Here is a 24,334-nt window from a genome sequence, read left to right as displayed (position 1 = left end):
ACACCTGTTTAGCTAGTTTTGTTCACTGCATGGGAGGCCTGCAATAATTTAGAATGTATTAGTTTTATATATAATTTTTATATATATTTTGTTAGATATGCTATATAAGATGTAAATATAGTAAGATGCCAGTATTATTAAGAGCTCTGTAAATATGATCGGCTTGTAAACATAGGTCTAGATAATGCATTAAGTGGTTTGGTCTGACATTTGGATTTCATATTATATTTACGTCGTCATCATCTGCAAAAGTGCTCCCATTCACAATATTATCTGACATTAAACGCCCCTTCCTTCCAATTATGACTTCATTTTTAGTTTAATGAGTACTTTCTCATATTTGTAGGTACTTTTGGTAACAGTTTGTCATGACAAGGCTAATGAAAATAGGAGACAACTCTTGTTTTTTTTTGTAGAAAAGAAGATTTAACTTGTTTTTAAATTTTATGGTGAATCCTGTGACTAAGTAAATTTTTTCTTATATTTAAAATAATATTTAACACCCTGTCCATGAAATTGAACATTGCTCCTCCGGATTTTAGTAAGTGAATTCTTTTGCAATAGTTTAAAAGAAATGTCAATTAGTATTTCATAATGTATTAGAAGGAATGGTATATTTTATTGAATGCTAGTATTGTTTTACTTGTATGTTTAGTAGTCACAAAAAAAAGTGTAATGTATTATTTGTTTTACTATTTACTATTATCAAGTAGAATAACATTTCCCTGTTTGCTAGTTCATTAGGATTGTAAAGTTGAAATTTCTGTAACAATTTAAACACCTATGATTCTTCCCTACAATGTATGAACTTTTTTGAAAGCAGTGTGTATTTTTTTCAATATTGCCATATTCCTATGACTTAAGTAGCAGTATTATATAAGGTGATTGCTACATAAATCATTTCTCATTTTAATAAATAACATTTATTTGAACTTTTTTATGTTTCTTTTAAATATTATTAAAATAATATTATTAAAATAATATTTTGTTCCGCTTTTTCGAAATAATCTTGTTTCAGTTTTTTGAGAAGAAGAGTTTTGAGTTTAAAACCCTGGCTGGGTCAGACCACACAAGACTAAAAGCTGATATTTGCTTGTAATAATGTTTCAGGTTATATTTATCCCTTCAGAATAATATTTAAGGGTATGGTGATTCTATAGATATAAGAAGATGTGGTATGAGTGCCAATGAGACAACTCTCCCTCTGCATGGGGTATAGTGATTCTATAGATATAAGAAGATGTGGTATGAGTGCCAATGAGACAACTCTCCCTCTGCATGGGGTATAGTGATTCTATAGATATAAGAAGATGTGGTATGAGTGCCAATGAGACAACTCTCCATCTGCTGAATTATGTTTTGGGGTATGGTGATTGCTGTCGATTTTGAGGTTCTCTTTTAATTCAATTGTAATCATTTCGAATTGGGTTTTTTGCTTGGTTTTTTTTACATAGATCAGGCCATAATGGTTTCTGCACTTGAAATTGTATCATGTTTTGGTATATTGGAACCTCTTACAACTTGCTTAAAGTGACCTATAGTTTTTAACACCTACATCATGTAATACTAATTTGTACTACTTGTATATAGTAATAACACTGTTTGTCATCTGACCCTTGAGTAACCTCGGATCAAGAACATATCATGACCTGTTATGTTTTGTGCACAGCATACCTTTAAAATAAAGGTACATTGTCATTAGACAATAATCAATATTTGATAGTTATTTCAAAGCTATGTGGAGGTAATCTGACTAGCATATGTATGACATAAATGTGACATTTTTCATGCAAAGACTTGCAAGGCAAAAAGAATAAGATACCATTACTTGTCATCGTTTATTGGGAAAGACTGTATTTTGACATTTTCTTAGCTTTTTGGTTTTACTCTAGTGTTGAGTTACTGTCACATTGTATTTACCCAAAAGGTGACATCTTCTTTTGAAAACCTTCAAGGAAACCAACTAAAACTGGACTACTTAGTACATTTGAACTTGTTTAAAAAAATATTTCACTTCTTGCCACAGGAAACTTGGATGCAATGTTTTTATCTTATTATTATTAGTCATTTTATAAACATAATATAACTTGTCAGTAATAGCATTGGATACTTGATTACATGTATGGGAAGTTAAGTCGCAATCTGTGTTTCCGGGTTCACAGATACTATACCTTCCGTTTAGGTATAGTAACGTCCCCGCCATACATATCAAGTATCTGCTAGTACTGATATGAACTGAGGGAGATAGATCACTCAGTTGGCCCCGGACCGTCAGACCAAGGGTGACTTGGTCAGACTGCGACTGATTCGTGGTCTAAAACTTTTTGTACCATGCATAAACTGAGTGAGATCAATCACTCAGTTGGACCGTGACCAAGGGTGACTTGGTCAGACTGCGACCGAGTCGTGGTCTAAAAGTGAGATCAATCACTCAGTTGGACCGTGACTAAGGGTGACTTTGTCAGACTGCGACCGAGTCGTGGTCTAAGTACCATACATCTGATAGTGCTGGTATAAACTGAGTGAGTTCGATCACTCAGTTGGACTGTGATCAAGGGTGACTTGGTCAGACTGCGACCGAGTCGCGGTCTATGTACCATACATCTGATAGTACTGGTATGAACTGAGTGAGTTTGATATCTCAGTTGGACCGTGACCAAGGGTGACTTGGTCAGACCGTGTACCATGTATCCCCTTTACTGGTACAAGTTGGTAGAGCCCCATGGCTATGTCAATATGTTTTTATCCAAATTTTAATAGGGGATGTTTTTAATTTTTATCCAAATTTTAATTTGGGAAGTTTTTATCATTTTATCCATATTTTAATTGGGAATGTTTTTATCTTTTAATCAAATTTTAATTGGGGATGGGTTTTTTTTAATTTGTTAAATGGGTCAGGTTTTTTCATATTGGCTGTATAAGCCATGCTTTAGTCAAATCAGAGACTCTAAAATTGGTACTCCGAAAGGAAGAGACTAGTGGTCCCTGCGGCCATTTGTTTTGGTGAACTAGCACCTTAAAGTCCAGATAACCCTCAGGCCAGCTGGCTAGTACATTAGCAGACAGGTACTTTTGTACCATTTGGCATTTTTAAAACTTTTGGCAATTTTTGCTTTAGGTTTTTTACTTTTCTATTGTAATTTTTATAATTGTTTTCATTTTTTTCTAAAATATTTTTTACACCTTTCGATTAAATACATATTTTGGCTGGAAAATGGTTATCCAAGGATAATTTCTTTACAAATTTACATCACACATTTTGGCTTATTGTAACTTTGGCTGTTACCTTAATTTTTAAAATAATGATAACCATTTAATATTGAAAAAGAAATTGAAACTACAGCTCCAAATTAGCTCAATAATAAAAAAAATTTCAGTATTGAAATTCATCATTCTTCCATGCCTGGTACTTCATGATTAAAATCTTTTCATCAACTAACACCTTCATGGGGATATTTAACACACAGAGTAGGCTAATATAGGTGGTTAAGGTTGATATGGATAAGAGAGAAATGAAGGGAGGATGAGGGTAAATAATGAGAGTGGTATGTATGGATATGTGTTCTATAGGGAGAAAAAGGTAAAATTGAGTAAATGAGGGTAGTATTGAGAGTTTTATGTAAAGTAGTTCGGGAGAGAAAGATAATTTCTTTATAAGGGCTTGATGTACTGGGCTAATGGAAGTGCAGTTTTCTTTTTTCACTTGTGTAGTTCTTATTTTCTTCAAAATTCTGGAGTAAACATTTTAACTTCTAAAAATACTGCTGTCAAAAATTAATAAGTTAACAGCCTTTTTTGTTACTGATTATGTGCTGCTTATATATAAACATTGTAGCACTTCTCAGTGACTTGATAGGGTTGCAGCTTTTCATCAATTTTAACAGCATTATCTTACAGTTGCAGTGATTAGCACACTTACACTATATTAATGTTTCTTTTATTTCTGAGAAAATTTGCTTTCCAGTCTTATATAAATTTCTTGGTCTAATGTTTCTTCTGTAGCTTTGCTGTCATGTTTGTAGTTCATTATCATCATATGCGTTTTATCAGTCTTAGAATGCTGTGAAATTGTGTGTAGGGTGTAGATCACAAGCAAAATACAAAATGGGTCACTAAGCCGTTCTATAATGGCATACATTATTTTATATCCGTTCTTTAATGGCATACATCGTTTTATATCCGTTCTATAATGGCATCCATCATTTTATATCCGTTCTATAATGGCATACATCATTTTGATATCCGTTCTGTAATGGCATACATCATTTTATATAAGTTTATTAAACAAATGCACATTTTTACCCATATGGGTTGAAGGCATACATAAATCAGCATAGTAATTTTGCAATACATCATAGAAAAATCAGCAACAAAAGAACAAAACATTATATACATACATGTATCTATCCAAGCCTCTTTTGAATATGTTGATTTTGATAAACCTTTTAAACTTATATAAAAAATTCACTCAAAAAAACTTTTAAACAAATTATGCAGGAAAAGTATAATAACATCACTCTTGAAAAACTTTCAAATATTGACAACAGTTCAATAAAAAAAAAAAAAAATACGATGATTGGATGGGCGTCAAGTTGGTTACTTATTCCCTATTCCCTATTCGTTACCTATTCCCTATTCCCTATTCGTTACCTATTCGTTACCTATTCCCTATTCGTTACCTTTTCGTTACTTATTTAATTTTTAATGTCCTTCCACCTTTTTATACGACCGCAAAATTTGAAAAAAAAATCGTCGTATATTGCTATCATGTTGGCGTCGTCGTCGTCCGAATACTTTTAGTTTTCGCACTCTAACTTTAGTAAAAGTAAATAGAAATCTATGAAATTTTAACACAAGGTTTATGACCACAAAAGGAAGGTTGATTTTGAATTTGGGAGTTTTGGTCCCAACATTTTAGGAATTAAGGGCCAAAAAGGGCCCAAATAAGCATTTTCTTGGTTTTCGCACTATAACTTTAGTTTAAGGCCGTGTTCACATTGACCTAAATTCGGTGTTGTGTTAGTGTAACTCACACGTAAACTAAACACAATTGCGTTCCCATTGATAAAACCTGGGAACAGTATATCTAACATTATATGTTCCTGATAAAACTCAATGTTTACATGTAGTTTAAATCATGTTTTATCTACACACAGTCGATAGTCAATGTAGGCCTTGTGTAGGTTAAGTGTACACAAAACTAGGCATTTAGGACATTAGTTGTACCGTGTATATATTTAAGGAGGAAACTTTTTTTGAGTAAAATTGATATTTTTAATAATTATTAGTTTATAGTTCTTTTACAGAAATTATTGTCTAAATTTTACAGATTTTTTTTTGTTAAACAAAATTAAGTATAAAACATAAAGGCAAGGGGTTGGGTGGTGAGCTACGGATTTTGTTTTGGAAACCAAAAATGTTTCCAGTTGTTGGCCCTGAAATTTTGTTTGTTTGTTTCACCCTCAGCTGCAACTATATATAATGCTAAAATTGATTTCGACTTGTCACCAAAATTTGTCCTGAAAAAAATCAATATCCTACGCCCCCTAACCCCCCCCCCCCCCCCCAACTCCCTTTTCCCCTCCCCAAAAAATGAAGTAAATAGTTGCTGCCTAATTCACTTGAAAAGGTCTTCCAGAATCGATTTGATATACACAGAAATATTCGCCACTGGTCTTTACTCAAACAACGATTCACGCATAAATGCATGACTAAAAAAAGTGTGAGGTAAATGATATGTTTGTCTAGTATCTCAGATCTGTTAAATAACACTTAAATAAATTTAAAAAAAACGTTACCCTATTCCTTTACCAAATACTACTTGGAGAAGAAATACCATTTGAAACAAACAGAAAAGATAAAAATGTAGCGATCCCTAATATCTCAATCCTTTTTTTTCCGGCTGTAAGCACGCTGCTGCAGCTAACGTTTTCTAACGCGTAATCGAGACATCTCTAGTATATTCAAACTACTACAAATAATAAAATGTCTTTCATAAAGTAGTAACCACTTACCCTAAACTAGAGGCTCTAAAGAGCCTGTGTCGCTCACCTTGGTCTATGTGAATATTAAACAAAGAGAGCAGATGGATTCATGACACAATTGTGTTTTGGTGATGATGATGTGTTTGTACATCTTACTTTACTAAAAAGTGTTGCTGCTTACAATTATCTCTATCTATAATGGCCAAGTAGTTTCAGTGGAAAATAAATATTTGTTAATAAAAATTTACAAATTTTATGAAAATTGTTAAAAATTGACTATAAAGGACAATAACTCCTTAGGGGGTCAATTGGCCATTTCGTTCATTTTATTTATTTGTACATCTTGCTTTGCTGAACATTATTGCTGTTTACAGTTTATCTCTATCTATAATAATATTCAAGATAATAACCAAAATAAGAAAAATTTCCTTAAAATTACTGATTCAGGGACAGCAACCCAACAACAGATGGTTCCAACCTTCGCCCAATCTTTCGACCTCCGATTGGTGGGTCGGTAGATGGGACCAAACCTCTGGTCATCAGCACTCGGCTTTCAGTTAAGATCATCTCGGCGATGCCATAACCAGCAAACTTAACGTTCTATTGCCTTCCCTAACTGTCTGTACAAATTCAGGAAACGCAAGCTTCTTGCCAATCTAAGCACCCATGTTCCATTCACTTCAATTTCCCTGGCAACCCACTCTTGTCTACCTTCTGAAGCAATTCTGTAATGCCTTTACATTGGTATCGTCGTTAAGTGTGGTTTCAAAACATTATCCAAGGCATTTACTAGTCAAGTATACGATTGGTGGTTTTTCATCCCCTTGGATCTTTAGTTAAAACTTTGTTGTAATCGGTCCCTTTCTGAATATCATTGATCTTGACTTCCTTGGCTTAAATTTCATTCTTGCCCTTGGACCTCTTGTTTCTCTTTCAGCTGTCTACATGATGATAATCATGCTCTAAATGCTGCGCTGATACTGTCAATGCCCAATAGTATCGATGAATATTTATCAAAAGTACCAGGATTATTATGTTTAATAGTAGCAGTGAAATGGTACAACCTGTTACTATTTATTTCGGTTTCTGATGTGATGTCTCTTGTCTTTACCATGTAATATGCTCCTCACCATTTAAACTTCTGTTGCTGTCGTGGGATGACATAGATGCTGAGAGATTCCTTTCACTTGTTAGTGTCCTGGCTTAAATTCTCAGGTGTCTTTCGAGATATAACTGTACGCTGCTCTTTAAAATTCCCCGACTGCATCCAGACCTTGACTGGTGGTTCTTTAAGCCTCGTTTGCTCTTTAGGTGATCTTTTTGCAATGGCAATGACCATCAATGTATCGTGAAAAACAGGTCAAGGAAACATGCTTATTAGTTAAAAGCTTCATTACACACCTGCATAGATGTACATCCTTAAACCAATGTAATCTTTTTGCAGGTCAAATTAGAAAATAATAGGGTATCAGGTCTATACTGTTGAAGGTCAATAAATTGGTGCATGTTGCCTTTCAAATTAAAACAGTTTGTGGTTGGTGAACACAAAACATTTAATGCACTAGCTTTATATAACCAGGAAGATTTGGACTATTTGCGATTAGAAGTAAATTAAGATCAGACAATACATTTTAAGTGCTATAGTGACAATTTATTCATCCGTTTATCAAACCTTTTACATGTCTTTGTGTCTAATTAATTAATTGTTGGTGGTCATGCAACGTTCAACGCTTTTGGATATTGCATGGTGGCCAGCTTGTATTGGTGTTGGTGGGGAGTCTCGACATAACAAACAGAACCACCAAACCTCTGCAAGAAAACTGGCAATATTAATCAAATAAGAAAATATAAAACAAAATACCATATAAAGAGTCGGTAGAGGCGCAGCTGTTTATTCAGATATATTAGACCGTTATAGTTTCCCCGTTTGTATGGTTTCACACTGGTAATTTTTTGGGCCTTTTATAGCTTGCTGTTCGATGTAAGCCAAGGCCCTTTGTTGAAAACCGTTTACTTTGACCTATAATGGTTAACTTTTATTTTTGACTTGGATGGAGAGTTGTCTCATTGGCACTCGTACCACATCTTCTAATGAAGAACACAAGTTAAAATGACTTGCTTCACAACTTTGACTGAATGTTTCCCTTAGCATTGTTATTGATAAAAGATTAAAGTAATTGCTTCAAATTAAAGAAGAGAAATTAGACGTGCGCATGACTATAATGGCAAGTATGGACACATGCATTGTATTTATGTAAAGATCGAAAGACTAAATGAACTTGCTTTTTTAGTGCAATCTTGAAAAATAAGCATTTTTGGAACCTTTTATAGCTGACTTTGCGGTAAGGGCTTTGCTCATTTTTGTCGAGCCTGCAACTTTTGTTGCAGAAAGCTCGACATAGGGATAGTGATCCGGCGGCTACGGCGGCGGCGGCGTTAGCTCACTTCTTAAAAGCTTTATATTTTAGAAGGTGGAAGACTTGGATGCTTCATACTTTGTATATAGATGCTTCATGTTACGAAGTTTCCGTCAGTCACATGTCCAATGTCCTTGACCTCATTTTCATGGTTCAGTGACCACTTGAAAAAAAAGTTCAGATTTTTTGTAATGTTGAATTCTCTCTTATTATGAGTAATAGGAAAACTATATTTGATATGTGTGTACCTTGCAAGGTCCTCATGTCTGTCAGACAGTATTTACTTGACCTCGACCTCATTTCATGGACCAGTGAACAAGGTTAAGTTTTTGGTGGTCAAGTCCATATCTCAGATACTATAAGCCATAGGGCTTGTATATTCGGTGTATGGAAGGACTGTAATGTGTACATGTCCAACTGGCAGGTGTCATCTGACCTTGATCTCATTTTTATGGTTCAGTGGTTATAGTTAAGTTTTTGTGTTTTGGTGTGTTTTTCTCATACTAAATGCAACAGGTCTACTATATTTGTTGTATGGAATGATTGTAAGGTGTACATGTCTAGCGGGCAGATGTCATGTGACCATGACCTCATTTTCATGGTTCAGTGGTCAAAGTTAAGTTTTTGAGTTTTGGTCTTTTTATCTTATACTATAGGTCAACTATATTTGGTGTATGGAAATATTTTATGATCTTTATGTCAGTCGCGCAGGTTTTATTTGACCGTGACCTCATTTTCACGGTTCATTGCACAGTGTTAAGTTTTTGTGTTTTGGTCTATTTTTCTTCAACTATAAGTAATAGGTCAACTATATATGTTGTATATAAGCATTGTTAGCTGTAAATGTCTGCCTGGCATGGTTCATCTGACCTTGACCTCATTTTCAAGGTTCATTGGTCTTTGTTTATTTATCTTGATTAATGTTAAGTATATGTGACAGTTGCAATAAAGCTTTATACTTAGGACTATCAACATAATATCAATGATTAGTACAGAAGGCGAGACATTTCAGCGTGTGCACTCTTGTTTAAGACCGTACAGTAACATATAGCTGTTAATTTCTGTGTCAGGTGGTTGTTTATGAGAGTTGTTTCATCGGCAAGCGTACCACATATTCTTTTCTATGATTATACGTCTCAGTTAATAGTGAAAGGTAAATCTGCCAACTTCGACTTAGCAATACTTCAGTGTGTAAAATATTTGGAAAAAAACAGACAATTACAACGAAGAAATCTTGCACAATTGAAGTAAAATCATTAAGCTTTTCTTGATTTACCTCCATCACAAGAACGCTGCAAGTCATGGATGTTAAAATACATAGAATAAGGAAAACTCACAAAAATACTGAACACCGAGGAAAATTCAAAATGGAAAGTTCCTAAACAAATGTCAAACTCAAAAGCTCAAACACATCAAACGAATTGAAAACAACTGTCATATTTCTGACTTGGTACAGACATTCACTCATGTCGAAAATCGTGGAAATGATAGAAGCTACATGACTAGAAGAGAAAAAAAAAACCAAATGTATCTACTTAAGGTCAACTTTTCATGAGAAAATTGGAACCTTAGTTTCTGGACATTTCCGAATATTTTAGGTCATCACAACGCGTAGACAAGAAATACAGTCATAACGTTATAATCACAACACACTGCCACTATTGACAATCACAACTGGCACCAATCACAATGCTAGGACACAAAAGACAATCACATCACAGCAACGTTCTATGGCAACGTATAAGACCTTGCATTCTTGAGCATCTATAATGTCGTACGAGTGGATTTTCAGTGACAAGTTTGTTGTAGGAGCAGCTGCAATTACAGTTGCAGCATATGGATTATACAAAATATGGAAATGGTGGCGATTTGAAGATGAATACTTTCAGAGAATAACACACTCTGGTTCACCGGTTTGTATATACACTTGGCAAATCATTGCATATCTACTTTCATATCTCCTTAAAAAAAATCTCCTTTTAGTGAATCTTATTATCATGCGGGTATTGCTACTTCTGATCAGGAAGTTGTAAGGGGTATGCAGTCTGCTATTAATTTAAAAACTAGTTACAATAATAAATCTTTGATAGCTAAAATGGAACTTATACTGTATACTACTCTTAGGCAAAACATAGAATCCTATCTGGTTTATAGCTGCATATCCTCGGAGTAGGTTCGTATAATTGTATCCTTGCATGTTGCGATGACAAGAAAAGGCTGTATGATTATTTTTGTCTTGTTTGAACGCTAGTATGAGATTTTTTTTTATTATACTCAATTCTATGATTGTACTACTTGAACAAATGATATAGCCAGTATATTGTTACATTTTCCTTACGGTCCATATACCTTTTCATATCTTTCTTGATTTCGTCCTAAAATAAATTCCTCTTCATTTAAATAAAATTCATAACCATTAAATAGATAAGAAAATTCACGGGAACGCCGATTTTTTTCTTTATCACTTTCCTTAGTGCAAACAAAATGCTGACTCGTGCCGGCTCTATTGAGACAATATTTTTGTCTCATATACATTTCAATTTTAAAAATGTTTAAAAGATATTTTAGGTAGAAAATATCAATGTTTGCTTTGAAAACGTGAAAATTCTGCTGGCATATATAAAAAAATGTGTAAGGGTTCCACGGACCCGGTGTCTCGCATACGTTTGCTGTAAATCGCAGGCTCAACAAAAAATGAGGAAAACAATCAATAAGAATATTCCTCTTTTAAAATACTATCTTTTGATTGTGAGAAGCTTCTGTCTAAGTTTGGTAAAAACCCAGGATAGTTTTGAAATAATAATAAATATTTTAAAAACTTTAACTGCAGACACTGGAAGAAAAACTCCATTTAAAAGTAAAATACACGGGAAAAATGGATTTACTTTTTTACAAAATTTAAATCTGGATGCTATCTTATGATCATAAACAAGCTTCTGTCCAAGTTTGGTACAAACCCAGGATAGTTTAAGAAAGTTATTAAGATTTTAAAAACATTAACCACAAAGTGAATGTAATGTTTCCCTGCAGAAAAACTAAGTCATTTAAAAGTAAAATACGGAAAAAATGGATATATTTTGTTACAAAATTTACTTCTGGATACTTTCTAATGACTGTCTAAGTTTGGTACAAATCCAGGATAGTTTAAGAAAGTTATTAAAATTAAAAAAAACTTTAACCACAGAGTGAATGTAACGTTTCCCCGCAGAAAAAATAAGTCCATTTAAGAGTAAAATACGGATGTCTAAGTTTGGTACAAACCCAGGATAGGTTAAGAAAGTTATTAAAATTAAAAAAAAAAAACTTTAACCAGAGTGAATGTAATGTTTTCCCGCAAAAAAACTAAGTCCATTTAAAAGTAAAATACGGAAAAAATGGATATATTTTTGTACAAAATTTACTTCTGGATACTTTCTAATGATCATAATCAAGGTTCTTTCCAAGTTTGGTTGAAATCCAGTAAAGTTTAAGAAAGTAATTAGAATTTCAAAAACTTTAACCACACAGTGAATATTTGTGGGTGCCGCCGACGACACCGACGACGACGACGCTGACGTCGACGGAATGTAGGATCGCTTTGTCTCGCTATTTCGACTTAAGTCGAAGGCTCGAAAAAATTTGATTGCCAATGAGACAACTGTCCACAAGAGACCAAATACTTTAGGTCACCGTGCATTCTTTCGCGACGTCATAGACAAAACTGTACAGAAACACAGTATCAACGTCACAAACAAGGCTTTGTAGTGACCACGTATAAAGCTAACGTATCACAGTATCAGTATATTTTAAATGAATCAATCCTTTGCATATTTTCAAACTTACCTGTTACCTAAACTGGTCAAGACATCTCTTATACGTTGATCCCTTTTAACAGTGTTTATGTGTTACTAAAATCATTTCTAATACGTTGATCCCTTTAAACAGTGTGTATATGTAAATAACAGTCTTTAGCAGCATGTTTAACCAAGTGGTTTAACCATTTTAAAGTCTGATTTATTTATAAGATGCATCTCTTTTCAGTCAAAAAGTTCGATTTTATATCAGAAATTGGGATAAAGGATATATTACGATTTGCATATTTTCTTCTTCTTAAATGCGCATTTGCATGTATAACATTTAGTATCTAATAGATATAGGAAGATGTGGTGTGAGTGCCAATGAGACAACTCTCCATCCAAATAACAATTTAAAAAGTAAACCATTATAGGTTAAAGTACGGCCTTCAACACGGAGCCTTGGCTCACACCGAACAACAAGCTATAAAGGGCCCCAAAATTACTAGTGTAAAACCATTCAAACGGGAAAACCAACGGTCTAATCTATATAAACAAAACGAGAAATCCACTGTATTAAATTAAAAAAAAACACACAATAAGTTTGCAGCGTTTTGAGTCGTGATACAAATGTATACAGTCCACCATCCGCATCTATCTTTTTATATTATGCAGCTATATTTGTGGAGAATTTTGAAATTGTACCGTTTTAATACTTTGAAATTGTTTTCTAGATAAAAATCCTTATAATGTGTATTGATAAGTATCAAAATCAACTTTCAAATTCTTTTTCATAGGATGTATGTACCGCATAGCAGCTGCTGGAGTTTTTTCCCTTTTTTTCTTAATTTTAAACCTATATTTTCTTTCCCCTTTTTTTCTTAATTTTAAACCTATATTTTCTATGACAGATACGTCTTGAATTCTAAACAAAGCTAATCTGTTAATCTGAAATAATTGCAGTCAAGGAAGTTATTGGTTCTGATTATTGGGCTCGATGGTAGTGGAAAGACCTGCTTTCTGCAGTCCCTAGGAGAATCCCGACACCAGATTCCGTACCCTCAGCCAACCAGTGGGGTAAATTCCATCAGGAGAACCATTGGAGATGTAGAATATTCTTTGTATGAAAGTAAGTTGTTAGTTTTCATGGTATTGGCTGCCTAGCCCAGTATAATTGATTGTTTTTGTCCTCAATTTTCTCAAAATATTATTGATAATGTATGCTCAACCAGCTCTACGAAAATGGTTGACATACTTATTCAATTGTGTTTTAAATGCATTCATGTGCCACTGTATAACAGTCATTAGGATAATATTTGGTTGGTTGGTTGTTTTTGATAGAGTTTCACATCGAGATTAACTTCAATCATTTTAAGTTGTTTTCACATACTAGTACTAGATAACCTCTAATCATATTACTGCGTGCAAGGATGCTCCATATGCTGTATACCAGCCTCCATCAGAAGTAGGTCACTGTGATCTACATATCATGCTTCATTGACTTTTATTATGGTTTGCTTGCGGGAGAGACTTACAATAGGATTTATTGGTGATTGTAAATATGAATCCACGGGAAGGTGAGTGCACGAGTCCCGCAAAAAACATATTTTGAATATTTTTACTTTAATAATAACTCAACTGAGAGAGCTGGGCAAACTTGATATTCACCGTTTACAAATGTTTGTACAATTAATTCTTCGACATTATTGAAAAAAAACTTTTCAACTTTAGGCCATTTGCCAAACAGCCTAGGTTCTATTGTCGCCAAACAATGATGCATTGTGACTGCTTTACCTCAAATCGCAAATAAAAATATATAAAGTCATAGAAAATGCGACAAATAATGAATTGCCTTTTTATTTTATGGAGTGTTTTTTTCTATTTAATCTTAGTCGGTGCTGGTGGTGGTTTGATCAAAGCAAGGTTATACTGGTCTGAATTTCTCAAAGAATTCAAGGCAAAAACCGTTGTGTATGTTGTGGATGCTGCTAATCACCAAAGGATAGATGAAGCAAAGACAGCACTGTCACAGTTCTCTGAGAAGAACAGGACAGACAACCTCCAACTTCTCATCGTCGCAAATAAACAGGTGAAGTATAATTAGAAAAAAGAAAATGTGGTATGATTATTGATAAGTCAACTATCTAAGAGCACAAATGAAGTGGCTTTGCATTAAAATATCAATTTTCCTGTGAAGCAGTTTGCTAAATGAGGCTCGTGTCAGGAATTGTTATTGTACAAATTCGGGTTTTTAAAGGCATGTTCATGCAAGCAAACATGGTTTTCAGATGATTACTGAATTCACGACAATAGTTTCTAATTATTGATATACACATGTATAATAATCACACCATCTATTGTAAAAATCAAAAAACAAAATGATATTTCTAATTACTTTTATTGACAATGGTAGGACGATACTTTGTTTTGCAAATATGTTACACTCAGCTCTATAAAATTGAATAGAAACTCAAGGGAAGTGTACCCATGACTATGAGTAAAAAATGTTTACCAATTACATTTTTGGCATGTCAAAATCACAATTTACATGTACGGTTTATTCATTTCAGGATGTACCCGGTGCCCTGACTCCATCACAGGTTCTTCAAAGAGTGAAAGAGGTCAAATACAAATACAAGAGTGTACATGCCGTGGGAACAGTTTTAAGGCCAGGAAAAAAGAGAGAAGGCGTTTACGAATCTTATACTTACTTGCAATCTTGTGTTCCAAAACAAATCTAAATAACATTATTATAGTCCTTTTTGATATGCATGTTTGCTAAAAATAAATTTTATAGCTGATCAATGTATACTTGTTTCCATTATAAAGAAAATCCACAATTTTTTTTGTCAGACTACTTTTGTACGAGTTGTGAGCATCAGTATTGGTATCTGCCACATCTGGTATATTGTCATTACTTAAAACCATTAGATATCTTCGAAGTAACATTTTCGACATTTACATGAAATCTTTTTTTACTGATATCCAACATCGAAGTTGTGGAACATATTTCATCAGATTCATATGCTAATCCATGCAATTAGTGTATCGGACAGTCATCCACGAGTCTTGAACATCAAAACTTAATATTAAATAAACGACACTGCTAATGTTTAGTGCTTGGTATAGGTTGGCTGTCACTGTGTAGCACAGTTTAACATAGAAGACTCATAGAACCCTATGGGAAAACAGAGAACTCTGTCAGAAAACACTGTTAAACATACACACTATCCACACTGATCTGTGTCCACACTTGTAAAGATAGTTTAGTACCAGTGTGATATTTTATATGAAAAGACGAAAGCCAGATACATATTTGGGATGCATGTACCATACAGAAAATAGAATTGGTTAGTAATCTTGTCAATGTTAAGTGATCAGAACTTAATTTTTGATATGGTTTGTTTATATTCACATGTATATTCCGACTTTCCAAGTAATGGTTCAGTGGTTGTCATTTATTGTTGTATCATATATTTTTTTTTTATAAATCAGGTCGTTAGTTTTTCTCGTTTAAATTGTTTTACATTTGTTATTTCGGGTCCTTTAAAGCTAGTCATGCTATGCAATTTGGTTGTTGCTCATTGTTGAAGGTTGTAAGGTATCATGAAGTCACTTACTTCGTCTTCATTTTAGTCTCTGAAAGACAGCTGTTTCATTGGCAATATACCCATATCTTCTTAATTCTATTTCGATAATTTATATTCAAACTACATATCGGGCATTGAATTTACTAAATGTTAGATTGAACCCATAAAACGTGGCCAAATTTCTATCACAGGAAATTTTCTCAACATATTTTTGATTGATGAATAGTTGTGAAAACATTTTAGCTTATCGAGGTTGGATAGGTGTAATTGGTATCTAATATCCAGTAGCAAATACCAAATGATCTCCGGTGGTTCAAGAACATGTCATTATAGAAACTATATTTAAATGTGCTTGACTGGCTCACCAAGTTGGATTTTAACGTAAAAGATAACAGTCAAAAAGAAGACATGTCACTCTACCTAGACACATTAATCTATATGGTATGTTGACACCAGGTTTACTTTTCAGGGGGTTTAAAATACCCTATGATACCGGATTCTTAGTGAGAAGAAGCAAACATATTAATTCCCGACTTTGGTTGGAACAGGACATGAAACCTAATCCACAGTCTCTAGCATCCCCAGGCAAGCACGCTGTCACAAGACTATTGTGTTTGTTAGTCTATCAAGGCATATGATATGGTCCTATGTTGAGAAATAAACTGTGACCTTGTATAACAGTTTACATTTTCAGGCCCAAGAACATCCAAGTACACTCATGATTAAAGTTTCAAATACGTTTTGAGATTGCCATCATGTGCATTAGTTTCAAAGGAAACTTACCATACCTTGTTCATTGTTTAAAAATATTTGTCTTGAAGAGTTGAAAAAGAAAATTGAAAATGAACACCCTTTTAACAATTTTATGATGTCAAAACACAAGAAAAACTTATTAAAGGGATAATTCGCGATTTTTCACTTTTCATCTTAGTATGTTCATAATACCATAAAAAAAATATTCACCAAGTTTTATTTTTGATGGTGTTTACATAATTATAGTTAAGCTTCTCTGTAGACACAAATCAGGGAACCTTTCTCACAAATAAAATTGAGAATGGAAATGGGGAATGTGTCAAAGAGACAACAACCCGACCAAATAAAAAAACAACAGCAGAAGGTCATCAACAGGTCTTCAATGTAGCGAGAAATTCCCGCACCCGGAGGCGTCCTTCAGCTGGCCCCTAAACAAATATATACTAGTTCAGTGATAATGAACGCCATACTAATTTCCAAATTGTACACAAGAAACTAAAATTAAAATAATACAAGACTAACAAAGGCCAGAGGCTACTGACTTGGGACAGGTGCAAAAATGCGGCGGGGTTAAACATGTTTGTGAGATCTCAACCCTCCCCCTATACCTCTAACCAATGTAGAAAAGTAAACGCATAACAATACGCACATTAAAATTCAGTTCAAGAGAAGTCCGAGTCTGATGTCAGAAAATGTAACCAAAGAAAATAAACAAAATGACAATAATATATAAATAACAAGACTACTAGCAGTTAACTGACATGCAAGCTCCAGACTTCAATTAAACTGACTGAAAGATTATGATTTCATATATGCATAGATCTTTATTACCTGGAAAAATAGGTAAAACAATATTCTATTTCATTTTGTTAATAGGTAACATTAGCAGCATTATCTTCTATAATACAGATTATACAAATGATGAAAAGCACAAAAAAAACAATCATTAAAAATAATTCCATAAAAGACAACTGTACACACAAAACTATATCATGTTGACCATTAAATTCTTGAAAAAAAAATTCTTGAAAGGAAATGCCTCTACTTTTTCTTCATTTTAACATTTTAATTACTGGTACATACAAACTATAACAGGCAAATAACTTACACAGGGAAATGAGTTAAGCCAATATTGATACAACTGCGTTCCATAAATCATTCACTAACGATTAGAGCTTATTATATAACTTGAACATATTGTTGATGTGGTCAATGCCAAAAACAGTACACCTTTGTCCTGACATCACAATTTGTTTCAGAAAGACAATAAAAAACACTTCTTCATGCAAATATTTTTATTACCCTGAAAATTTGGTAAAACAATTTAATCTATTTCATTTAATCAATATGTAACATTATTAATATTATCTTACACCATACATAGTATGTAACTGGCAAACACATAACAGTATTACAGAAATCACATGATGGAAATTAATAATACTTCTACTGCAGTCTTCAATGACAATATGTCTGCATTTTGCAATTGGTCTGAAAATTTTAAAATGCATACAAGTAATAATTTGAATCTATGTGCAGGCATATATGAGGACATCAAGTAAATTATCACCAGGTTTCTTATAATGATTCTAAAATAAAAAGTTTATCAATTGAATTTCTGGATTTGAAACCTAAAGTGTCTTTCAGAAAACAAACCTAGGTGTTACACTGTGTTGAATATTTTGCAGAACTTATAGAATGTTAGAAACAAAGAGCATCAAATTTCAAGACAAAAAGATACACTTACACAGGTGCTCGCACTTCAAATACCAAAAGCACAATGTTCTTCAGATAGTTTCACAGGTTTCTGTGCAGTGTTGTATTATATAATATTACTACAGCAAAACCTAAGCTCTAAATCAGATTGAACTCACAACAATAAGGGTCAATAAAATCAGGAATCTGTAGTATTGATTACATATGTGATCATGAACAATTTCTCACCCTTTCTTTTGGCTTTGTTTATTAAAATCTCATTTTGAACATTTCTAATATACTGTGAACAAACAAAAAACCGATTTTTAACTGGAAAACAATTGATATATACACTGTACAAAAGTTAACTTCAAAATTTGAAATATAATCAGTAATGATACATGTATAAGATGTTATCATTAGAGAATTTGACTCCATGTAACCAAGGGATATTTCATTCCATGATTTTTGCAGGAAAGAGAATCACTCGTATCATTTAATACATAGGACCTCTCTCCCTTCCATATGGATTGAACCTGTTATGTTCTGCATGATTTTGATAATGTTCATGGGATAATTCTTCCTCCTGATAGGGCTGCCATTGACCATTGTCAAAATTCAACATCTGAAAATTGTCATTTCTGAAGTCTTGTTGTTGAAATGCATTATTCCTCAAGTTCTGATTCTGAAATGGATTTCCAACCATGTTTTGTTGATGAACTATGTTTTGTTGATGAACCATGTTTTGTGAACGAACTATGTTTTGTTGATGAACCATGTTTTGTGAATGAACCATGTTTTGTGAACGAACCACATTTTGTGAATGAACCACGTTTAGTGAATAATCCTCGTCTTGTGAATAATCCACGTTTTGAGAATGAGCATGATGAAATTGATTTGATGGAATTGGTGGATTATGATATGGGTTAGGGCGTGGAACAAACGGATTTTGTTGTACCTGATTGGCCGACTGGAAGTTGAAATTAGCATGCTGTACATTCTGTGGCTGATGATTATAGTTAAATACTTGAACATTATCATTATGCATAGTAGGCACTGGACTGTGTCTGTCATTCTGCCATTGACGTCCTTGTCTGCGCTTCCTTTTATTGTTTCTGTTTCTAGCTGACTTTGGTTTGAAAGTTTCTGGTTTTGTTGCATTTGGTATGGGTTTGTTCTTATCTTTAGCTACTTCCACTACAACAATATCATCATGTTTATTTTTTGCTGGTTCTTTCTTCTCAACATCAAAAATACTTTTAAATTTGATTTTTTCAATTTCCTCCCGAATTTCCGTGTTATTCGATTGTAAGTTTTCATTTATTTCATTGCCATTATCGTCCATTTGTATTTTAATATGCTTTGGCATTTTTACACCCCATGTTTGAGCAACGTGTGACAAGATTAAGTTTGTTATTCTACGATGTCCTGTCATATCCCAATGTATCCCGTCTTCTGCACGTCTATGAATTTGATGACGGAGGAAATAATGGAGGTCAATGACATCATGGCCGTATTCCACGGCAGCTTTTGAGGCATAATAATTAGCCTCTAAGACATGCAACTCCATAGAATCCTTCAAGTAATCCAGTCCTGGTATAAAAACTCCTCCCTTAGGGTTATGAGATATAGCAGGATTTGTATTCCATATTACAAGGCACTCTGGTAAATCAGATTTCAGCTTTTTGAAAAGTTTATGCAGATTTTGTTTATACTCAGGTACGGGTGTTTTACCATATCTAAAACAAAAAAGATAAAACATTCAATTAATCTAAAACAATTAATTTGGTAATTGCAGTATAAACCAATGCATTAAAAAACAACAACTTTAAAATAGTACTGATCAGTTACCCTATGTTTGATTAAAATTGGTTCAGTTGATTCAGAGAAGAATCTGATTTGTTAAAAAGAAAACAATGGATGACAGGCACTGCAAATCAAAGGAGCAGAACAGACTCAAAAAGCTGCTGACAAAATACAAGACTTTAACAAACAGATTTTGTCAAGAAAACTTTTACTATGAACCTTGAAAATGTAGCTAATGTAGGATTTACCCACTCAGATGGATATTATATGTTAACTTTGAAATAATTTTTATACCAAAAACAGTTTTCTTTGTCATTGATTGATTTTTGTTTGCTCTAAATCCAGTGATAACACCAAGGGGGTTCATAAAATTGAAAATAGAAATAGGGAATGTGTTAAAGAGACAACAAACAGACCATAGAGCAGACAACAGCTGAAGGACACCAATTGGTCTTCAATGAAGTGAGAAGATTCCGCACCCAGAGGCTTCCTTCAGCCAGCCCCTTAAAAAATATGTAAACTAGTTCAGTGATAATGGACGTCATACTAAAACTCTGAATTATACACAATAAACTAAAATTAAAAATCATACAAGACTAACAAAGGCCATAGGCTTTTTCAGAACCAGAATAAAGATGTAAAAAATAAGAAATATGAACATGAGCCATTGAGGTCACTGAAAAGATCATAATCCAGTTGGAAACTTTACAAAAAGAAGAAAACTTACTATTGATGTTACTAGTATAATCATATCAAATACCTTGTGATATCCCAGAGACATGAATTAACAATGATAACATCTGGTTTCTGTTCTGCTGAAGCTAACTTGTTTATAACTGACTCTAAATAAGTATTGTAAGATCTTGTCATGAAGATAAACTGTAGGAAATAGAAGTCTGTCTGGTACTGTCTGACTTCTCTATAACCTATGCCTTTCTTGTCAGCTCCTCTCATCCCCCCATCTAATAGTTTGTCACGTAAACAGGAATCTTCACCCTGGAAACATTTAATATATACATGTATATAATCTTGTATTAGAGAAAAACACTTTGAACTCTTCTAAATTTCAGATAATACATTATTCAAATGTATTCATTCAATTTTAGAAATACCTCAACAAAGAAACTATAACTATGATATTTCACTTTATAGGACTTAGTTCCATATTTGAAAAATATCAAAATTATAGACTGGAACCAGGGATACTTGTAAATCATGTAAACACATTCTAGACTCATAACTTTTTGGATTTGCCTCTGCTTTGAGATTAAGCATCATTGAGGTTTCTTAAAATATCCAACCAAAGATTGCAACATTTCCATTCAAAGTCCAATGGTTTAACTGTAGTAAGGCTCTGCACAATAAATATATCAATCTAAAAATGCATAAAACAGGTCTCGTTTGCAAGAGCATCAGGATATTTATAACTGTAATGAATTTTAAAACTTGCTTTAAAGTCAAACTTAGATTAACAATGAAAAAATCAATGATTGCCCTTTGCATTCATAAACAGATAAGTCAGTTATTCCTTTGACATTTTTCTATTCTTGCCAATGATTTCTGACACTTGAAATAAGAAACCTTTAATTCGTTTAATCATACCTTCATTCTCAGAAGATTATCTGTTAGAAAAGTGTTCCCTTGTATAAGTCTGATCAAGTCTTTGTAAATAGACCGCTGAACTGAAAATAGAAGAAAAATTGGGGAATAACAGATAAACAATTTCAGCTCAAGAAGTCATACACAGTAGCAAAGTTTATGAATTCCTATATGAATCAGTTTATCATCTTTATAATAAGCACTTATTTGAAAAAACACATATTATTATTGGTAACATCCATAAGGTCCTGAATTATAAATGAAAAAGTCCCTTGTATTGTATGCTGTGCAATATAGCAATACACCTTATCACTTTTTGTCCGCCATTACTGGATATTACACAGGTTCCCGTAAAATTTTGACGTCATAAAACAAAACATCTGACGCCACAATGGAAAAGTGATTGTTGTGTGCGTCAAAAGGTCAAGCGGCCGGGTCGGCCGGCCGAGTAGGATAATAGCGATAAGGTGTATTTAACTTTGATGTTATCAATTGGAAACCACAATACTCTGGTAATTTCAAACATTTTTGCAAAAAAAATTAGAGGTTTGGCACATATATCATTAAAATAATCATGATTTGTTTATACTGTGTAGGTTAGTATTTATATCAAGGAGCTAAAAAAGCAAACATTTACCAATCAATCATTGAATGTATAATGTACATATGTGTGCTGAGGTGACTGAAACAAAAATCTTCCAAGAATCAATCATTGAATGTAACACTTGAGCTGAGGTGACTGAAACAAAACCTACCAATCAATCATCAAATGGTATTATATAAAAAAGAAGATGTGGTATGATTGCCAATGAGACAACTATCCATAAAAGCCCAAAATGAAACACGTACTTGATCCTCCCATAACTATGACATATTTGTTTTTTAACAGCTCTTGAGCATCCTTCTGAAGAAAGATGGCTGCCATAACTCAGGTCACCTAAAACAAAAATAAGCATAACTTCAATTGAATATGAATGTACGATATATATGTGTAAATATAATTATAGATTTTTTTTTACAAAAACTCATTTTAGAAAAAGCAGTAGACAGTCATGAACAAGTTGAGTAATTCTCAACAATTTACTTCCATTAACATTGACTAAAAAACATACTACAAGTGTAAATTAACATAGGAATCTCTGTGACACGGAGGAGGAAAACATATACATTAACATGTTTGATAAGTGTTGATCAAAGTGTGAAAGCTCTGAAAATGACATTTATACTAAGAAATATGTAAAAAGTATTTGATCAGTAGTCATTTCTAAATTATCTGAGAGATCTGATTGCTGATACATGTATAAATCTACGAGCATATAAGTTTCATATAAATCTGGCAGTAACTGTACACATGATCATGATGATAGTGGTACATTTGTACCAATATATTTTTTTAAATCATTATTTCCAAGAGGCATATAACACTTTTAAAAATAATTCATTGGCAGTGAATTTCAAACTTGTATGAACATTGCTTGTATAAATATTATTTCGTTTCATAAAAATTTGGAACAATTTTTACAGGGGACAGAATTTCTCGCTGCATTGAAGACCCATTGGTGGCCTTTGGCTGTTGTGTCTTTGACACATTCCCCATTTGCATTCTCAATTTTATAACTCTTGTTTCATCAACACTGATTTTCGAACTCATTCATGACATTGCTGATGTTAAGCTATGATATAAATTTCATTAGTATGATGGCAAGAATACACCTTATCGCTAATCCCTGCTGACCTGGCCACTTGAACTTTTGACACATACAACTATCACTTTTCCATTGTGGCATCAGATATTTTGTTTTATGAAGTCAACATTTTACAGAAACCTGTGTGATATCCAGTAATGGAGGACAGATAGCGATAAAGTCACAATTTAGTGTATTGTACACTTGAGAGAGTTTACGAAACTTAATTAGGAGATGGACACACACACAGACTGCTGCGTTATGTTGAAAAATAAACAATGAAACAAAACACCATTAATAGTTACGTAACAATTAATGCGTCATGAACCCCTATGAAATTTACTAACCCCCATAGGGGATCACAGTGTTAAACCAATCACAAAATACAACGTGATAGTTTACCTGTGGTGCGATAAAGACGGATAGACTCCCATTTATCAAGTTTATATGCAATGCATCACACAACTGTCACAAGGGACAATAAGAATAAATTAATTTAAAACACAACCCCCCAGAAACATGGCCACAGTCACAGACACGGGGTCCTTTAGTATGAAACAAGTGGCTGTGATCATGCATATGTCCCTCGTTGTCGCATTGTATAACACTGTACCTTCAGGTCTGATATAATGCCTTGTTTTGTATATAATTTGGATGCTATCTCGTTGATTAACACCAGGTTTCTTTATCATTCAATTGCAGAATGCTTTACCAGTGATCTGTTCTTTTTCGTTTCGTTTTCCTCTTAGGGGCTAGTTAAGAATGGGGAGTGAAACGTACAAAACTTGACTGACTTTCACAAAGCCTTGAGTTTTTTTTTAATCTTGTTTGTTTTGTTTTATTCTTCTCAGGGATGAATAGTTTTACAGAATCTGCACTCAGGGAGTACATATTTGACCTAAAAGTCTCTTAAAAACTACTATACAGTGTTGGTTTCATAACTTCTGACGATCTGTCTGTATCTGTATCTGTAGTGGTACGTGTAGAATCCTATTAAGGCTTTTATACACGGTGGAGAAGAGCGCCGTTGTT

At 33.5% G+C, this 24,334-nt stretch overlaps 2 protein-coding genes across 4 annotated transcripts; one reads left to right on the top strand and one right to left on the bottom strand.

Annotated features, from left to right (window-relative positions):
- The first annotated feature begins 10,109 nt into the window (after positions 1–10,109).
- LOC134714252 (ADP-ribosylation factor 6-like) lies at positions 10,110–15,016 on the top strand. Its single transcript, XM_063575492.1, has 4 exons — positions 10,110–10,314; positions 13,138–13,303; positions 14,067–14,263; positions 14,745–15,016. The coding sequence occupies exons 1-4, from the start codon at positions 10,171–10,173 to the stop codon at positions 14,913–14,915; spliced, it is 678 nt and encodes a 225-aa protein (XP_063431562.1). The 5' UTR covers positions 10,110–10,170; the 3' UTR covers positions 14,916–15,016.
- A 2,583-nt stretch (positions 15,017–17,599) lies between these two features.
- Positions 17,600–24,094, bottom strand: LOC134716192 (PC-esterase domain-containing protein 1A-like). Of its 3 annotated transcripts, none has more exons than XM_063579027.1 (5): positions 24,015–24,094; positions 22,467–22,554; positions 21,621–21,700; positions 20,779–21,014; positions 17,600–19,951 (listed from the first exon to the last, which is right to left on the bottom strand). In XM_063579027.1, exons 2-5 carry the CDS (start codon positions 22,540–22,542, stop codon positions 18,709–18,711), a joined length of 1,635 nt encoding a protein of 544 aa, XP_063435097.1. In that variant the 5' UTR covers positions 22,543–22,554; positions 24,015–24,094; the 3' UTR covers positions 17,600–18,708. The 3 variants fall into 3 exon arrangements, with proteins under 3 accessions (XP_063435097.1, XP_063435096.1, XP_063435098.1); XM_063579026.1 differs by having other exon boundaries at positions 23,916–24,079; XM_063579028.1 differs by having other exon boundaries at positions 23,936–24,075.
- Positions 24,095–24,334: the final 240 nt, after the last annotated feature.

This window comes from Mytilus trossulus, chromosome 4 (assembly GCF_036588685.1).
Source record: "Mytilus trossulus isolate FHL-02 chromosome 4, PNRI_Mtr1.1.1.hap1, whole genome shotgun sequence".
Classification (NCBI taxonomy): domain Eukaryota; kingdom Metazoa; phylum Mollusca; class Bivalvia; order Mytilida; family Mytilidae; genus Mytilus; species Mytilus trossulus.
The sequence above is the reverse complement of the archived record's forward strand: the minus strand, read 5'-3'. Positions and strand labels throughout refer to the sequence as shown.